This window comes from Centropristis striata, chromosome 3, assembly GCF_030273125.1.
Source record: "Centropristis striata isolate RG_2023a ecotype Rhode Island chromosome 3, C.striata_1.0, whole genome shotgun sequence".
Taxonomy (NCBI): domain Eukaryota; kingdom Metazoa; phylum Chordata; class Actinopteri; order Perciformes; family Serranidae; genus Centropristis; species Centropristis striata.
The window spans coordinates 26,435,166-26,451,640 of NC_081519.1; the positions used below are offsets into that span (position 1 = coordinate 26,435,166).

The 16,475-nt window shown below is 38.2% G+C and overlaps 1 protein-coding gene across 1 annotated transcript; it reads left to right on the plus strand.

Moving 5' to 3' along the window:
* Nucleotides 1-461: 461 nt before the first annotated feature.
* tmem74b (transmembrane protein 74B) lies at nt 462-16,176 on the plus strand. Its single transcript, XM_059328379.1, has 3 exons — nt 462-497; nt 8,341-8,607; nt 13,391-16,176. Exons 2-3 carry the CDS (start codon nt 8,392-8,394, stop codon nt 14,039-14,041), a joined length of 867 nt encoding a protein of 288 aa, XP_059184362.1. The 5' UTR covers nt 462-497; nt 8,341-8,391; the 3' UTR covers nt 14,042-16,176.
* Nucleotides 16,177-16,475: the final 299 nt, after the last annotated feature.

The window sequence follows — 16,475 nt, forward strand, 5'->3', positions numbered from 1 at the left end:
TAATCCTTTGATCAGCTGATGAACAGTCTGTTTGAGTTTAAATGGAGTTTTCAATAAATTGCCTACTTTTTTTGTCTCTTGGTCCTGGCTGTTCTTTTTGCATTGTGAAGCACAACTTACAACCTGGCTATATTTTACCAATGCTAAATGCGAATACTTCCACTTTTTCCCCCGGTCTTAAGATTTTGTTCAGGAGTGTGTGTGTGTGTGTGTGTGTGTATGTGTATATGTGTTATTTTACTTGGTTATTGTATGTATTTTTTCCCACCACACCTCTCTGATGTGACCCCATCAGCTCCTCAGAAACCAGCAGAGAGAACCACAGGCTGGTTTTGCGCATGGTCAGTCTCACCCGGTCCTCTCTCTCTTTCCCCCTCCCTTACCCTCTTCCCCTCCCTCCCTCTCTGCATCCTCCTCACACATGATCCAGCAGCATCCATCTCTCCGGAGGCTCCACAGCCGTCTGGACTCCCGTCTGGTCGCGGCTTCAGAACCGGGTAAGCGGTCACCCTCCTGGTCACTTTACGCTAAAACACCTCTGATCAATTCGGCTGCAGGTGATCGATGGTCCCCGCGGTGTTTATTCGGCTTCAGCCTGGAGAAGCGGGGTGGATGCTGGATTCTTTCCTGGTGTTTTCCTCCAGAGAAAATTCGGCTCGTTTTTATAATTTAACCCATAATAACAAGCGGCTTTGACAGGACTCTCCTGGCTCAGCCCGGGTTATCGGCCGTCACATCCGGATAATGAATAACGTGTCAGTCGCTGTGGAGTTTATCAGTCCCGACGGATTTATCTCTCTGTCTCACGCACACATACACACTCGTAGTGTAGTGGTCCAGGTTTTTTGGGCTGTTTTACGCATCACAAGGTCACGGTGGTGGTGACGGCCGGACGGACACCTTGCCCACGGGCACTCCGGCTCTGCTCTGCGGTGCTCGATGTGCAAGTAAACGGTTACTGTGTCAGTGGGCTTCTTATGCCAGAAACCATTTCAAACGTAGAACAGATCAAAATGAAAACTAAATAATGGCACATTATGTGGATAAAATGACAGCTCAGGGTTGATTTAATAAAGGAGGACATTTTAATGTGCACAACAGGAATATTCACACAGGCTTCTCGTTGTGATCACCGGCTGCTGTTTGAACACACATGCGCCTGAAATGCGCATGAACAAGGTTCACACCCAGAGCTCAAAGGTGTTAACACACAGAGATACACACAGAGATACACACAGAGATACACACACACACACACACACACACACACACACACACTGTAAATTCATTCTCTGAAGAATTATGTTGTTGTGTGTGTGTCCCTGTGTGTGAAGGAGGATCTTGTGTGGTGCTGTTCTGGTTTTAACAACTATCAGTATCAGCAGCCAATCATAGAACATGTTATAGCTTTGTTGCTACCGAGGTCCTTTACAAAAAGAACAATTATTTCAATTGATGGAGTAAAAGTGAAAAAATATATGTGAATTTACATTTGTCCTGAAGCTAAAACAACAGAGAGTATAACACCAACATGGCTGGTGCTTTTGGTTGGTTTTACGCTTGATTTTATCAACTGTTTGACTTATAATCAAAATATTACTGTCCTATTTTACCTGACCTTGTAAGGTAAAATAGGACATTATTCGGAAGGGAAACCAGCATGTTTCATGGAGTCATGAGTTAATCTGCCAACCTGTCATATTATAGACATTTTATTATTTTATAGGCTATTTGAAAAATGTTATAAATTACGCAGTTAGGTTTTAATTAGGTTACATGTTTGATATAATGTCAAAGGTCAAAGGGTTTATTTATTATTTTCTTTGGAAAGGAAGCACTCCAGATAACACACATCAAAACTATTTTCATTTATTTACAGAATAGTCCAGACTTTTTTTTTTTAATCTGCTTTGAGAAAAATCTAGCTGTGCCATTCCTTCAAAGCAGTTCCTGTCTGCAGTGACACAGAGGGCCACATTACACTCTTTGCCTTTCCAGTTGGGAGCCTGTTGGACATTTTTTCAGTTTCACTGCAGTGTACATAGCTGTTACGCCCTTTGAACTCTTTTGTCTGTAACAATAATAATGATAATAATACATTTTATTTGTGATGCACTTTAATCAAAATCTCAAAGTCCTAGAGTGTCGAGAGTGAGATAAAAACAACAAGAACAACAATGAAAACAGTGTTGCAAGGTTATAATAGTTTTGGATTTCTCAGTAGTTTTAGTTTTAATTTCGTTGTCAATTTTTGTTTTCAAATTCAGTTAGTTTTAATTCGTTTTTAGAGTGTGTTTGCTAGTTTTAATGAGTTTTTATTTTTGGGAAAATGCTTAGTTTTAGTTTACCTTTTTTTAGTTTTAGTGTTAGTTTCAGTTTTTTTGTAATGGGGTATTTGTTGGTTTGCGAGATTAAAAAAAGTCACAATAAATGTTTCCTTTATTTCCTTTGTCTTATCCCTCTCAGCTCCAATAAGTTTACTAACTCATAAAACCGGATAGATGAAATAGATTTCATATCAACCAAAAGGTTTACGTATGAAAAAAGTTGACGAAAACTAGGGATATTTTTGCTATAATTTTAGTTAGTTTTATATAGTTTTGTAACCACAAAATACAGTTTTAGTTAATTATCGTTTTTTTAAAAATCTTGTTTTTATTTTTATTTCAGTTAACAAAAATATTTTTTTGATTCTAGTTTTCGTTATTTCGTTAGTTTTCGTTAACTATAATAACCTTGGTGTGTTGGGGGGGGTCTGACAGGGAGAGTATGGGTTGGAGTTTGGCAACGTTCCTGAGGTGGTATAATGAGCTTCGGCATAGATGTTTAATGTGGGCCTTTAAAGTCCAGGTGTGGGTTTATTTTGATGCCAAGATTGGTGACGGTTGCAGAGAGAGGAATGTCTTAGTCAGAAAAGGTGATGCTGCTCATGGAGGATGATCAGATCTGGTGTTGGATGCAGAGTAGAAATTACTTTGTTTTGAAGCTGTTCTGTTGGAGGAAGTTGTGTTTTATAAATGCCTCTATCTCCTCCAGGAAGGTGGTCAGTGTTGATGGTGGCAGCGGTGCAGAGAGGTTGGATTAGCTTTCAGGTAAAGCTGAGTGTCAGCAGCATAGCAGTGGAATGAAATTCTATGCTGGCTGATCAGATCAAGCATGTGACCCCTAGTGTGAGGTTGAAATAGTCCAGTAGATCAGCTGCAGGATGGCAGCAGGGGTGTCAACATGAATATTAATATATCCAAATATAATAATGTTGGCAGTAGGGATGGGCGTTTGGAAGAAACCTGCCAACTCGATCATCTATACTGTTGACGATCAATTAGTCAATTAAACGCTGCATGCAAACATGGGCATATATATGCAGTACTATGCAAAAGCCTGTTTTGATAATGGACGCTTTTATTTTGAAAGGACGAAAAGAGACTTAATCCTGTCAATCGTAAAACTAACTCAAGTGAGATTAAACTGAAAAGATAACGTCCAGGAGTTTAATGTTTTATGTTTTGGCCCACGAAGATGCATGAGGTTAGTTTTCACAGAAATCTTGCATATTTAATTGTGTTTTGTGTTTAAATAAGTTTTGTAAGGGACACAAAGTCTATCCCCTTCCAGAATTTAAGTTTGAAGAAGAGATGATTTATCAGAGATAGATTGGGCTTTAAAAAGTTTTATTTTGATGGCAGTAGAAGAGGTGAATCTTTGTAGAGGCCAAAGAAGACGTGAGGTCTCTCAATGTTTTTTGTCCTGCTTGGAAGTCGCCAGTGCCAGTCCTGCAGCAAGGTGCATGGTTATACACAATCTGAAGAATGAAGATACAGCCCAAATATTATTAGGCAAAGTCCTTTTTTGGCTGTTCAGATTTGAGATGTTGAGATGCTGTTGAGATGTAACAGAATAATTAATATAGGACAGGGTTACTTCACCTTGTTAGGCCAATAAACAGTAAATTCATTGTAGTTGTGAGTTCTCCAGGTTAGCCTGCACCATAATTGTGAATGTATATCTGTTATTATCCAGCCTACTGATAACATAACCAGTCTTATTGTATCTAGTGATCGAAATGTTAATTTATTAACAACTACAAATAACACATTCAGTAGGATTGAATTTCTCATTCATTTATAATCAGTCGCCTTTTTTTTTTGCCATGCCGTCTCCCTGGCTCTGTTAATGGCAGCAAGTATAGTATTATAATAAAGTATTATTGTTGTGATGTATGTGTAGGTTATTGGTATTAGAGTAGGCTTTGTCTTGCTTTACATAGACACAGGTCTTACATGTGCTAACTATTCCCTTTGACCGGCACTATGAAATCCTACAGAATATACTTAAACTTGGCTTTTTGGGATTTACATGCTGTCCATTTAATGTTGAACATGTATAAATGATAGCTGATTGTGTTGAATGAGCATATGATATCCTCTCATATCGACCACAGGTTCCTCAAAGGAATTGAATCGAAAACAGAAATATAGCAGACTTGCGCAATCTGTATATAATCATATTATGATTAAACTTATGCTTTACACCCCAACTCATTATGCAAAATAGTTCCAGTGGTATATTTATCATAAAATGATACAAATGTGTCTGTCTACGGTGCTGAAGGCAAATTAACAACATACAATTGTATGATAGAAAGCTACAGACCACTTATATTATAACAGAGTGTAAACTAGACAGCCAAAGGGCAACAAGTGAAGGATTTATAAGAAGTTTAGGTAACTTATTACAGAGTACTAATTTAACAAGAATATTAGTAAGCGTGAACACTTAACAATGTAAACAAAAGAAATGGCCCGCTGCGCATTTAAAATTTGGTCACAGCGAAAAAGAAATAAAAGTAGACCATCTTATGTGAAAACCCTGATAGTATGAATGTTGATGAAATGTTGATTTTCTTTTTAAGGGCAGAGGGCAGACATTTCATAACTACTTTTTAGGGTGTTATATTGCCTCGCATGGTTCTAGTACACTTGTGAACACTTAAATTGTTGTTTTATTATTGTGGTGAGACAATATTGTTTGTCTTTATCAGTTTGGGCAGATTTGAGTAGTTACTGGGCTGGAAAACATTAAACCAACCTGGCAAAACTGTTTGTATTGAAGGAAGGAACCTCCTTCTATGGCTGGATGATAAAAAAAAAAATCTTATCACTATATTTTTTTCACATGAGTCGCTATCAATATATATCACAGTACAAATCAAATCACTATTACTGTCAAGCTTAAGGGTTCTTTTTACTCCTAAGTGAGATGTGAAGATATCACAAGTTTAATTTTGATTTAAATATGACTTATTTGATTTTTTTTCTGTCAGAAGCTAAAGCTGAACATGATAAATGTACTATAAAACATTATACAACTGTATTTCAAATATATATAATGGGCATATAAAATATTAAGTTTTATGGGAGAACACAAACAAAAAAGACAACTAAATTTTTTTGATCAATTACAAATAAATAAAATAGATAATAAAAAATGAATAAAGTCTCAATACTGACCAGTCAAAAGCTTTCAAGTTTTACAGACGAACACATTAAATGTGTTGGGCAACTCTAAATAAATCAAATAAAATCTTGGTTCTATATTTGTAAAATCTCAAACTAAGTTTTACAGAACAGAAAATAAGTTATTTGGTCTGATCCAAATAAAAAGTAAGTATTAGTACAAAATAATATCTAAAAAACTACCTTACTGTATCCTTTCCTTCGTATAGATTCAAACTGATTTTACATTGTTGGGAAACAAATTGTGGTCAGTTTATGCCACAAGACGAAAAAAAAGGAAAGGCACATGAAATCCCCATTAGTGCAGGTAGCACACTGGTTGTTTTGGTGGGGCCAGCAGCACTTGCTTGAGTCTGGGACTGTAAAGTCTTGCATTGGGCTGTATAGGATGGCACTGCTTTAGGTGGTGTAAAAGTTTAGTGTTCTTGGGTGTTACCTGTCTCTGTAGGAACATGCTTTCAACACAGTTTGCAGTGCACGCTACTCTGATGCTTCTTCGGACTTTACGTAGCCACTCTATGGAGTTCCTCGGACCCGTCTTTTCAACAATGTCTTATTCTTTTGAGCCTTGGGCTGTGTCAGATGGGTTATTTTTTGGTGACATTGTGGCGTCACAAATGCAGTAGCCAAAATACTAACACGTGTGTCGTGCTTAAGGTTGCCAACCGTCCCTTGAAAAATGGAATCGTCAAGTATTTAGAAATAAAAGGACCCGTCCCATATTGAGGTGAAAAGGGACACACTTTGTCCCGTATTATTGTGACAGTCAAAAAATAGTCAGTAAATGCCAATGAAAAATGAATAACATGGCGATTTATATGTAAACTTACGGTAAACTTGTTCCTAGGCCCCGTCCTGCTCTGTGACCAATGAGCTGACAGCATATTCACACACGAGTATGACGATACAGAATACGCTCATCCCATTGGTCAAGGAGAAGATAGCAGAAGACAACAAAGCAGCATGCGTAGGTTACAACTGACACAGACGCCGACACTGCTTAACGCTGCGATACACCTTCGAGCAGCAATGCCACTAGTACTCTTCTGAGAAAAAAACAGAAAAGGATGCAAAAATACTGAAAATGGGAAAAAGGAAAGACCTGGGTGGGAAAAAGTGTGTGATAACATCTATAAAGCCACTGTACGAGGTGCCGGCGCTCTTTTCCCGTAGCCCATGGTTGGACTGACTGATCTGAAACCCTTCCAGTACTGCGGTCACGCCATCTGCACTTTAAATTTTAGTGCGCAATTACATTGTACTTTACGGTAGACCGTTTGTCAGCTGCATGACTCCAAAATAGCTATTCAATTGTATTCATGCTGCTCCAATAAAATAAGTAAATCAGATCGTTAATTCCATTGCATTCTTGAAGACCAGGTCCACATGTGTTCATGACATGAATTTCATGCCTTCTTACTGAACCAATTTGGAATTATGGAATGCCATAATCTTCCAAAATGGCCATTCAATAGCATACATGCTGCTGTTGTAATTACGCACCGGGGCGTCAACTATGTTGGGGTATCTGTTTAAAGATACCAATTGCCTTCATCAAGGATCACCAAAAATGTTGGGAATTAAGGATGGCTCTTTTATGAATAAATGATGACCTTGCACAGGGCGTCAAATATATTAATAAAAGGGCGTTATCATAAATGCTATCCCTTTCATAAGGATACCAAATATGCAGAATGAACCTGAGCAACACTTGTGTGGATCTCACGGTTCAAAAGTGTGGTTGGATGGCTATAAGAATTATTAATAATTATCATAAACAATTATTAATTATAAGAAATGATATGACTTGATTTACTCTAAGTCAGCTCGTAAAAAGGGGCACCACTCTGTAAACAGAGAAAATATAGCCAATTCACCTAAATCAGTCTCATAAAGTTATTAAATTATCAATTTGGAACACTGATTATTAAAGTTATATAAAAAAAAAATATATATATACTTTTGAACAGAGAAAAGTGGACATTAGCTAATATTAGCTTGCTAACATAGCTAACATTAGCATGCTAACAAATCGATAACATTAGCTTGCTAACATATAGCTAGCATTAGCGGACTAATAAATAGCTAAGATTAGCTTGCTATCAGCCAACAGGGGACATTATGACTGCAGAGATCTCAGCTGCTGCCTGAGAATGATGATATGCTGATCTTCCCCTGAAAAAAAAACATGCTAATTTAAAACTAGGAACATATGTGAGCCTTAGTTTGCATATTTGAAGATATTTTATTTATTTGTATCCACTTAGTTATTTTTTGGGATTTAATTTAAAAATCTAAATGTATTTTTTGTCATTTAATATAAAATCAAATTTCAGTTGCAATTATAAGAAGACATGCGTTATTTTGCAGTTTACTCTGCCTCAGAGAAATAAAAGGGATAAGAGAAAATATATTTTTGTTGTTTTTATATATTTATGTATTTTAAATATGAATTCATTGCATAGTTTGTGTTTTGCAGTTACGCCCTACCTCAGAAATATTGTGTTATTTGTCTAGGAAATAATTAAAGCAATCTTTTTCAGTCAAAATTTGTCTTTAAGCTTATTCTGTTGAAATATATAATACTACTACTAAAATAATTTTGTGTATGGCCTTTTTGACATTTCAGACATAAAACTAAGATACTGTCACATAGGGAAATTTTAATGCTCACACTATGCATGAAACATAAGGCTCCAGATTTAGTCTCAGCTTAAAAAAGAGAGTGATACCATTTATATGATATTAACTTGTTTTTTTGACCACATGCAGAATATTATTCAGGCTATTACTTAGATATAAATGTATTCTTATTATTATACAGTGAGAATACTGCAGAGCGGAGGGGTGGTGAAGACATGAGCACATCCAGCAGATGGAGCCCTCTTTCAACGCCGTAGAGCTCCGGGAGCTGCGGGGTGGAGGAGCTCGGCAAGGCGTGTCTTCGACGCCAGCCTCTGCGCCCTGGACAGCAGCCACAGCAGGCTACACCGCCCGGGGCTTCGAGAACGCCTCCTACCAGCAGGACGAGGAGCCCGTGGCCCGCCAGCAGGGGGCTACTGTGCCAGCCTCGACTTCAGACAGCAGCAAGGTAAGTTTAGTGTCATTATTATGCAGAGGTTTTATTTTGTTTTATTGTTCTGTCTGAATGATAAAATGTCTGCTGGGGTCAAAAACCAACATTTAAGTTGACTAACTGTTAAATTTTATGCACACAGACCACGAAGAAGAAGAGCAGAGCTAGCAAAGTAGCTAACATTAGCAGCCAACTGGCAACATTAGACGATCTAAATCTAAATTGGACAAGTTAACAGCCATGTATTTATGCTACGCGTTTACACTTTCGAAATGCGGTCATCCCTATGTTCCCTGGGTCCTATGTTCCCCCTAGGACCCTTTTTTAGAAAAAAGGTCCTATGTTCCCAGTTTTTCCCAAAAAGGGTCCTATGTTTCCCTGTAGCAATACACTACATGGGAAGCATAGGACCCTTTTTCTGAAAAATGATCCTATGTTACCTGCATCTATCAGTCTTTACGGTAGACTCTCAGCATGGCCAGCAGGCCTACTGTCGCATGGCCAACCTCAAGCAGCCCAAAAGCTACTTTCTGGTTACTTTGCAGTTAATTTTTTGGCTTTTTAAATAGGGTTAAGTTTAGGGTTAGGCCTATTTGCCATGGAATTTGGCAGTAATGGTGGAAAAAGTAACAGACCGGGGCATACAAAGAGGGGAACATACTGTAGAACCCAGGGAACATAGACACACTCCCTTTGGAAACATGTTGGTATTAAATTTGAGCTGGGACTTATCATGCCCACAGAAAATTATGTTTTACAAATCCAAAGAATAATTTTAACTTTTTCATAAAACTAAAGAAAGAGGGCAGCTAATTAACACCACCACCCTTTAAACCACAACACCAGCTGAAAGGACAGTAGGGATCATAGGGTGACCCAAAATAATGTTTTGAACATGTGATTATACCTCATCAAATATATAAATGGATACTATGCAACGGAGTACCAGAAATGTATGAAAAGGAGTAAATCAGGATGCACTATCTAATGTTAGGGTTTAAAATGTGGGTTTAGGTGGTTATCAGGATGAACAATTATTGAAAATAATTATTAATGATAATAAAATATGATATGACTCAAGTCACCTCAAAATGGGGGCACCACTCTGTAAAACAGAGAAAAGATAGCCAATTCGCCTCTCATAAAGTTACTAAACTAATTTGGAACACTGATTAACAATTAACTTATTAATTATAATCAAATACCATATTCATATTTAGTAGTGGTTTAAGGAATTTGGAATTGTTTTCATAGCAGAGGTTGGCATATCACTAATTTATGTGCAACATTAAAGAGGACAGTGTAAATATTCCAAAAAGATATTTATTCTAAAACAAAGTAAAGCCAACACAATACACAAAATCTAATTTAACTATTTATAGTGTATGGAATAGAGAGTATGTGTGTGATGGACAAAATGGCTGCCCAGGGACAGAGTTCATTTGTCAGTTCATTCAGTTAGTAATGTCTGGACAGCTTTTTCTATCTATCTGGCAAAGCAAAAAGTAGTTTTGCTTTGCCAATATCCAGATAAACACAGTTGATCATTAGGGTTAGTGAGAACAGACATGTTACTTGTGTAAATATGTTATGTGAGGTAGTGAGGTAGGTGAACATATGTATAACTAGCTGTGATGTCATGATAGTGTGTTCCAAGCATAGACTGTATATAAATAATGGACGTAGTCACCGTGACGTCACCCATTGGTTTGTGGACTGCCCGTTGGAAGCCTCGAGTTCAGCGTTACACTCGTCGCCATCTTGCGTCGCCATCATGTTTCCGATACGCGGAGCAGACCATAATTGGACTGTGGCGGAGCGCGAGGGATCTGACGACACTGACTACACGCATCTCTACACCGGCAACCCGACTGAGAGAAGCCGCTGCTAATTCATGTTAGCATTACTGGAGCATTAACTGGGATGTTAGTTTTGGCTAGCAAAAAAACAAAAACAAAATGTATCTTTCTTACCTCAGAAAACTGAGCAGCAACTCCTTGGAGTGTCTGTTAGTCCAACCAAACACTGAACAAGACATTTTACTGAACAAAACGTTCAAATAAACTGTCATTAAGTGAAAATATAGTGTGAAAGGGTCAAAGTTATGAGACCAAACCGCTAAACGTCCTCTTTTCTATCTATATAACGCTATATATAACTTTATTGACACGTTTATTGCCGTTACGCTCTGCTTCTCTCCTGGTGACGGCTCGCCTTGTCAGTGACCTTTCAATCAAAGCTAGAAACGCCCCAAATCATACGATTCTTTATCTTCTATTTTCTTCTAAATGGGGCCATTATTAGAACTATTGACATCAAATTGTCTTGAAGAAGATTTTTTACTAGCGATTGAGACCATAATGTTGTCCCTGAAAAATTTTTCTGAGGTAATAAATCAAGTGAGAAGTTTTCAAATTTAGCACTGAAATGAATGGGCAGATTTCTTTTGCAGCCAAACCCCCTACTGGAATTTTCGGTGAATTGCAGGCTTTATGCACTTCCTGGTGGCTTCCATGCTCAGGCACGGAGATTGCCGCCTGGTTCCAAGCTAATGTTTTAGCTCAACTTACTCAACTAATAGAACAATGTCTGACTATTACTGAGTTAAGATTTAACAAAAAACTGCAGCTGTTGCCAACAAACCCAAGTTTGCCTAAGTAACTGCAAAAGAAGAAACAGACTAAGGTACTGAATCAGCGGTGCTTTCACTGTCAAACTGATTACGAGCATGTTGTGAATCCTAGTCAGAGATGCTGCGGTCATCATCTAAACCAGGCATGTCCAAACAACTCCAGAAAGGGCCATGTCACTGCAGGTTTTCCTTCCTACGGACCCTAAGCACAACAGACACAAGTCATTTAATCAACTGATCTCAGTGATGATTGGTTGAATCAGGTGTGCTCTTGATTGGTTGGAACAAAAAACTGCAGCCACATGGCCTTTTGTGGAATAGTTTGGACATGCCTGATCTGAACAGTTCACTGGCTGCTCATAATTTTGGGCCAATTTCTCAGAGTAGCCTTTTGTGGCCTTATGTCAGCCACCTTCTGCCTGTAGGGAAGGTGACCATTTGAAGTTGAGGAGCTGTGAGATACTGCAATGTTTAAACTAGCAGGCTCAAATGGTTTACCTCTTGCTTTGGAATTAACAACGGTTTTCCAAACCACCTGTGTCAATTTCCTGGCGTCATGCATAGAGGGGCTACCTTGATGTGTCGCGAGTACCAGGTAAATTCGTAAACATGAGTCAATGTTTGGCAGGAATAAGGCCTTAAAGTAAGGGTTTTCTTCTAAGCCTGGTGTGTATTGCCCTGAAAGTATACATGGCTCAAATGATTGTAATAATCCCTAGAATTCTCACAACAGGAGTGTTTGATTTGGAGGGCTGCAACCAAGGATGTAAAGTCATAATAGTAGAAGAGAATTCTTCTGTAAATGCTTGATTGACACTAGGAGGTTGTATCTTTATAAACTTGTGAACAACTTTAGCGCTGGTTTTCCACACATTTTTAACCTTGTCTCTCTGTTGGTTTATGGGGCAAGTCAATTAGGTTATATTCTAACTCACTAAAATAGCCCTCCATATGTTGATTATTGTTGGTTAACCAAAGGGCTTTTAGATCCAGCCTGCAAAGTAGGCAGTCTACGTCTTTCTTACATCCACTGAAATTTAACCTGGTGATAAATTCAGGGTAGCCAGGTTTAAGGCTCTGAGCTAGGGTAGAGATAAACTGTTCTAAATGTATGGTTGAGGAATCAAAGACTAAGCAAGGGAGTTTAGTACACAAAGAATATGGTTGGCTGAGGTGTCGTGTTGACAGACACCATGGGCCTCATGTATTAACGCACAAAAACATTGTGTAAGCTGTTTTTCCTGCACATGTATGAAAAGTGCGGACCGCTGTGCAAGCTCTCGAGCTGTTAGAAAGTGCAGTGGCACCGCAATCTTTTGCTTGGCAGAAACTACTGTCTTTATGCTCTATTTAAAATGTATTTCATGTCTAAACTCAAACTAAACACAGCTGGCATTGTGTTTACAGTTTATAGCTCCCTGACAATGGAGGAAAATGCCATTTTCCACCCTCAATAACCCGTTCTAAATATGATGGGATAGATGATTTTTATCATCTATTCTTATATTTTATATTTCACCTGCATACTGCTGCTTACTGGTGCAATAACAGTATGTTGAAGTCTGTATATTTTTAAAATAACAAACAAGACAGAATAGGTCATTTTTCAATACTACCTATAAAGACCCATGGTGGTTGGTGGTTTCACGGTTATTAAAAAAAAGGCTGCAGGGACTACTGGAAGTGACTTACTTGCATAACTACGTGATGCACAGAATATGATCCACGGAATTTAAGTGATGTTGAAATCATATGGTTTACTTTTGTTTTCACATGAGACACAAATGGGTTTGTTTGACCCATCCACCTCCCCTCCTCCCTCCAGCTCAGAGTGCAAGTTCTGTCTACGCTGCGTCATTCATAATAACTATGGCCACTTGTGGGCAGGGTTGGACAGTCTGAAGTGTAAATATGGGTCGTATTTTGCTGCGTGTACAAACAACCTTTGGGGAATGACTCCTCTGTAATTCCTCTTTTGAGCTTGAAACACCTCGAAACATTTGTCAGCAGAATTACAGAAAAGTTATGAGCACTATTCAATGACATTTTTTTTTTGCCTTCCTCTCCGATGTCTCAATATTAGGGTTATTCTTGATCATATGGTGATCTCCTTTATCCTTTATTTTTCTTTCTTTCTTTCTTTCTTTCTTTCTTTCATTCTCTCAGGGGGAGCAGCAACATCAGGAGCTCTCTCCGCGGTCTTACGATGAGGAGGAAGGAGGCGGAGGGCAGGAGGAAGGTCAGGAGTTCACTGAGTTCAACCCCACCGACGACAACACCGCGGACTATGGCTTCATCTTCGCCCTGGTGTTCCTGGTGAGCGGGATCGTCCTGGTGGTCATTGCCTACACCATCCCCCGAGAGGCCAAAGTTGATCCGGACTCCGTATCAGCCCGCCAGATGGAGAAGCTGGAGATGTACTACGCCCAGCTGGGCTCCCACCTTGACAAGTGCATCATCGCGGGCCTGGGCCTACTGACTTTGGGGGGGATGTTCCTGTCTGTGCTGCTCATGGTGTCCATCTGCCGCGGCGAGATGTACCGACGCAGGGCGGCATTTGTCCGACCCAAGAGGACTTACGGCTCCATCAACCTGAGGATGAAGCAGCTGCCGACTGGAGAGGCAGGGGGAGGTGGTGGCGAGGGAGAGGACGGAGGAGAGGATTTTTTGGTGGAACACGCAGAGATGCGGAATGACACACAGCCAGGTCCGAGCCGGGACTCCAAATCAGAACCGGGACCGAGCAGGAACAACACTCCTCCCCCTGCTGCTGCTGCTGCTGCTGCTTCATCCTCTATTTCATCAGCTGTCAACTAGATCTCTTTAACTTTTTGCATCCTGCCTTCCTCTGATGTGAGAAGCAAATTGGGGATGCAAAATGGTGCAGGTCCCCAGACAGGAGAAGCACATGTTGAGCACACTGCTCTCTGCTGGCCAGGCTTTAACCCAGCATTCTGGGATATTTATTCTAACCAATCATAAAGGATGTATTACTAAACAAAAGAGGGCTCAAGCCACTAGAAGAAGATAGGTAAGCCAATGTTTCTGTGGAAACGAGCACATCTGGAGCTGAATGATTGCATATCAACCATTAGAAGACTACAATATCAATCATAATATGTTAATCAGAGTTTTAAAAGAAAGCACATTGTGTACGACAGCCCTGGAGGTTTGTCGCTACTGCAGAAAGTAAATATGTTTTTACTTTATTTATTAATAAAGTAAAAACTTTATTTATTAATTAAGTCCAGCGCTGATCCTCATCCATCAGGGGATCTAAAGATGTTGGACATTTAACCCCAATCACAATAAATTATATCGAACTATCAATGCTGCTGTGAGTATCACTTAAATCTGACAGGGCCGTGTTGTCACTGGACTGCCTAAATAAAGTATTATGGAAATTGTGATGCTAACTATACAGAGGCAACATTTTTTAACACTTACATCAACGACCAACAAAAAAGTAAGGAAGATTAAGCATAAAATGTTTTTCATTTAAAAAAGCGAAGGCATTTCTGAAATTATAGAATGTGACATAAATTGATGTTTCCTTTCTATTTAAATTGTCTGATTGCCTTATTTCTTTACCTTTGTATAAATTCCCTGATTTATTAACTATTTTATTATTTTTCCTTTTTATTCATGCATTTTAATTCATTTATTTATTAATTTTCTTTTGCATTTTAAAAAATTTAGTTTATGTTTAACTTTTAACGTTTTTAATTTTTTCCCCTTTTTATTTTCCCTTCTTTTAAATTTTTTTTTTTTTAATTGCCCAGTAAGCATTGAATCAGCAGCCTAAGATTTTCTTACTTGGTTTGTTAATCAGGAATCATCTTTGTCCCTGAATGGAAGCTGTCTTTAAGCCTTTTTTTCCTCCTGAACAACAACAGGTGTTTTCATCACAGGAATGTCTGTGGCTGAATAGATTTTTGGGTAGTTAAGTAAAAACTGCAACTGCAGACAACAAGACAACAAGAAAAGTTAGGTGAAGGCATGAAAATCAACACCTTTCACTGCTGGTATCTGAAGGCCAATACATTTTTCTTACAGGGAATAAAAACAAACAAGAACTAAAAAAATCACGTCAGATATTCAGTGTCTTGCTGCATCAACCAAAATCTGTTGCCTCATGTTTATGAATCAGCATTTTCATCACTTTCCAACAGCACCGGAGAGTAAATCTTTGTATCATGTTGCAAGTAAATATCCACCAATACTGAATTATTATATATTTATCCGACATTTAAACTAGCTACAAGCTGCTGTCACAAGAAAAACCTCACAGCTCCGGATACAAAATCTATACGAAATGTGCTTTAAAAAAAACTCACAAAAAAAAAACAAAAAAAAAACAACAACTAACAGTTTTTTCCTACGTTAGTATGGAGAGAAAGCTTGTTTTGACTGGAATGTACCTTTAACGACACAGCGCTTACTCTTTTTACTACAGTATGCCTTAATGAGTAAACACAGACACTGTAAATTGTGTATACGCAACTATTATCATGCTAATATATTAAGGTCTGTATGTAGCCTGTAGGGGTGATATCCGGCCAACGTGGTTGTAGTCAACGGCTCCGAGAAATTATGAAAAAAGAAATAGTAGTAATGTTTTGAATTAATTAAATAAATTCTAGTATTAAATGAATCCTAGCACCACTATCATAATACTGGTAATACTGGAATAATCCTTACTGTATACCTACTTTTGCAGCCCCTTGTTTATAAGTCAGCTGTCTTTGTGAGGACATCTTAAATCTAACATTTTCAAACACTGACGTACTAATCTCAAGGTGCATATTAGAATATGTTCCACATTTTATTTCGCAGTACAAATTTACTGTAAATACTTCGTATGTAGACATGTCGGCTATAGAGGAACAGCAAGAATGAAACGCTCAGAAACCAAATATGCAAATCCTCATCACAGTTGGAGCAGTTTATTTGTGTTTGCAGAAATAAACAAAAAATCTGAACTGTTCAACAACTGTGCTTAAATATTAAACAGATCAATTATATTTGTTTTTCCTTAAAAAACTCACAGAAAAAAACAAATATAATTTCATTATTAAAAGATATTAGGTCCGCAAATAATGATTTTATTCATTGTAAATTCATTGTTTGGGCCATAAATATGGAGGATGGAAGCTGCCAAAATAAATAAACAAATAGAACAGTTACTCAATCAATTTTGCCATATTATTAATATGCCATAAAATAATTATTAAAAGTTTTAAATTATTTA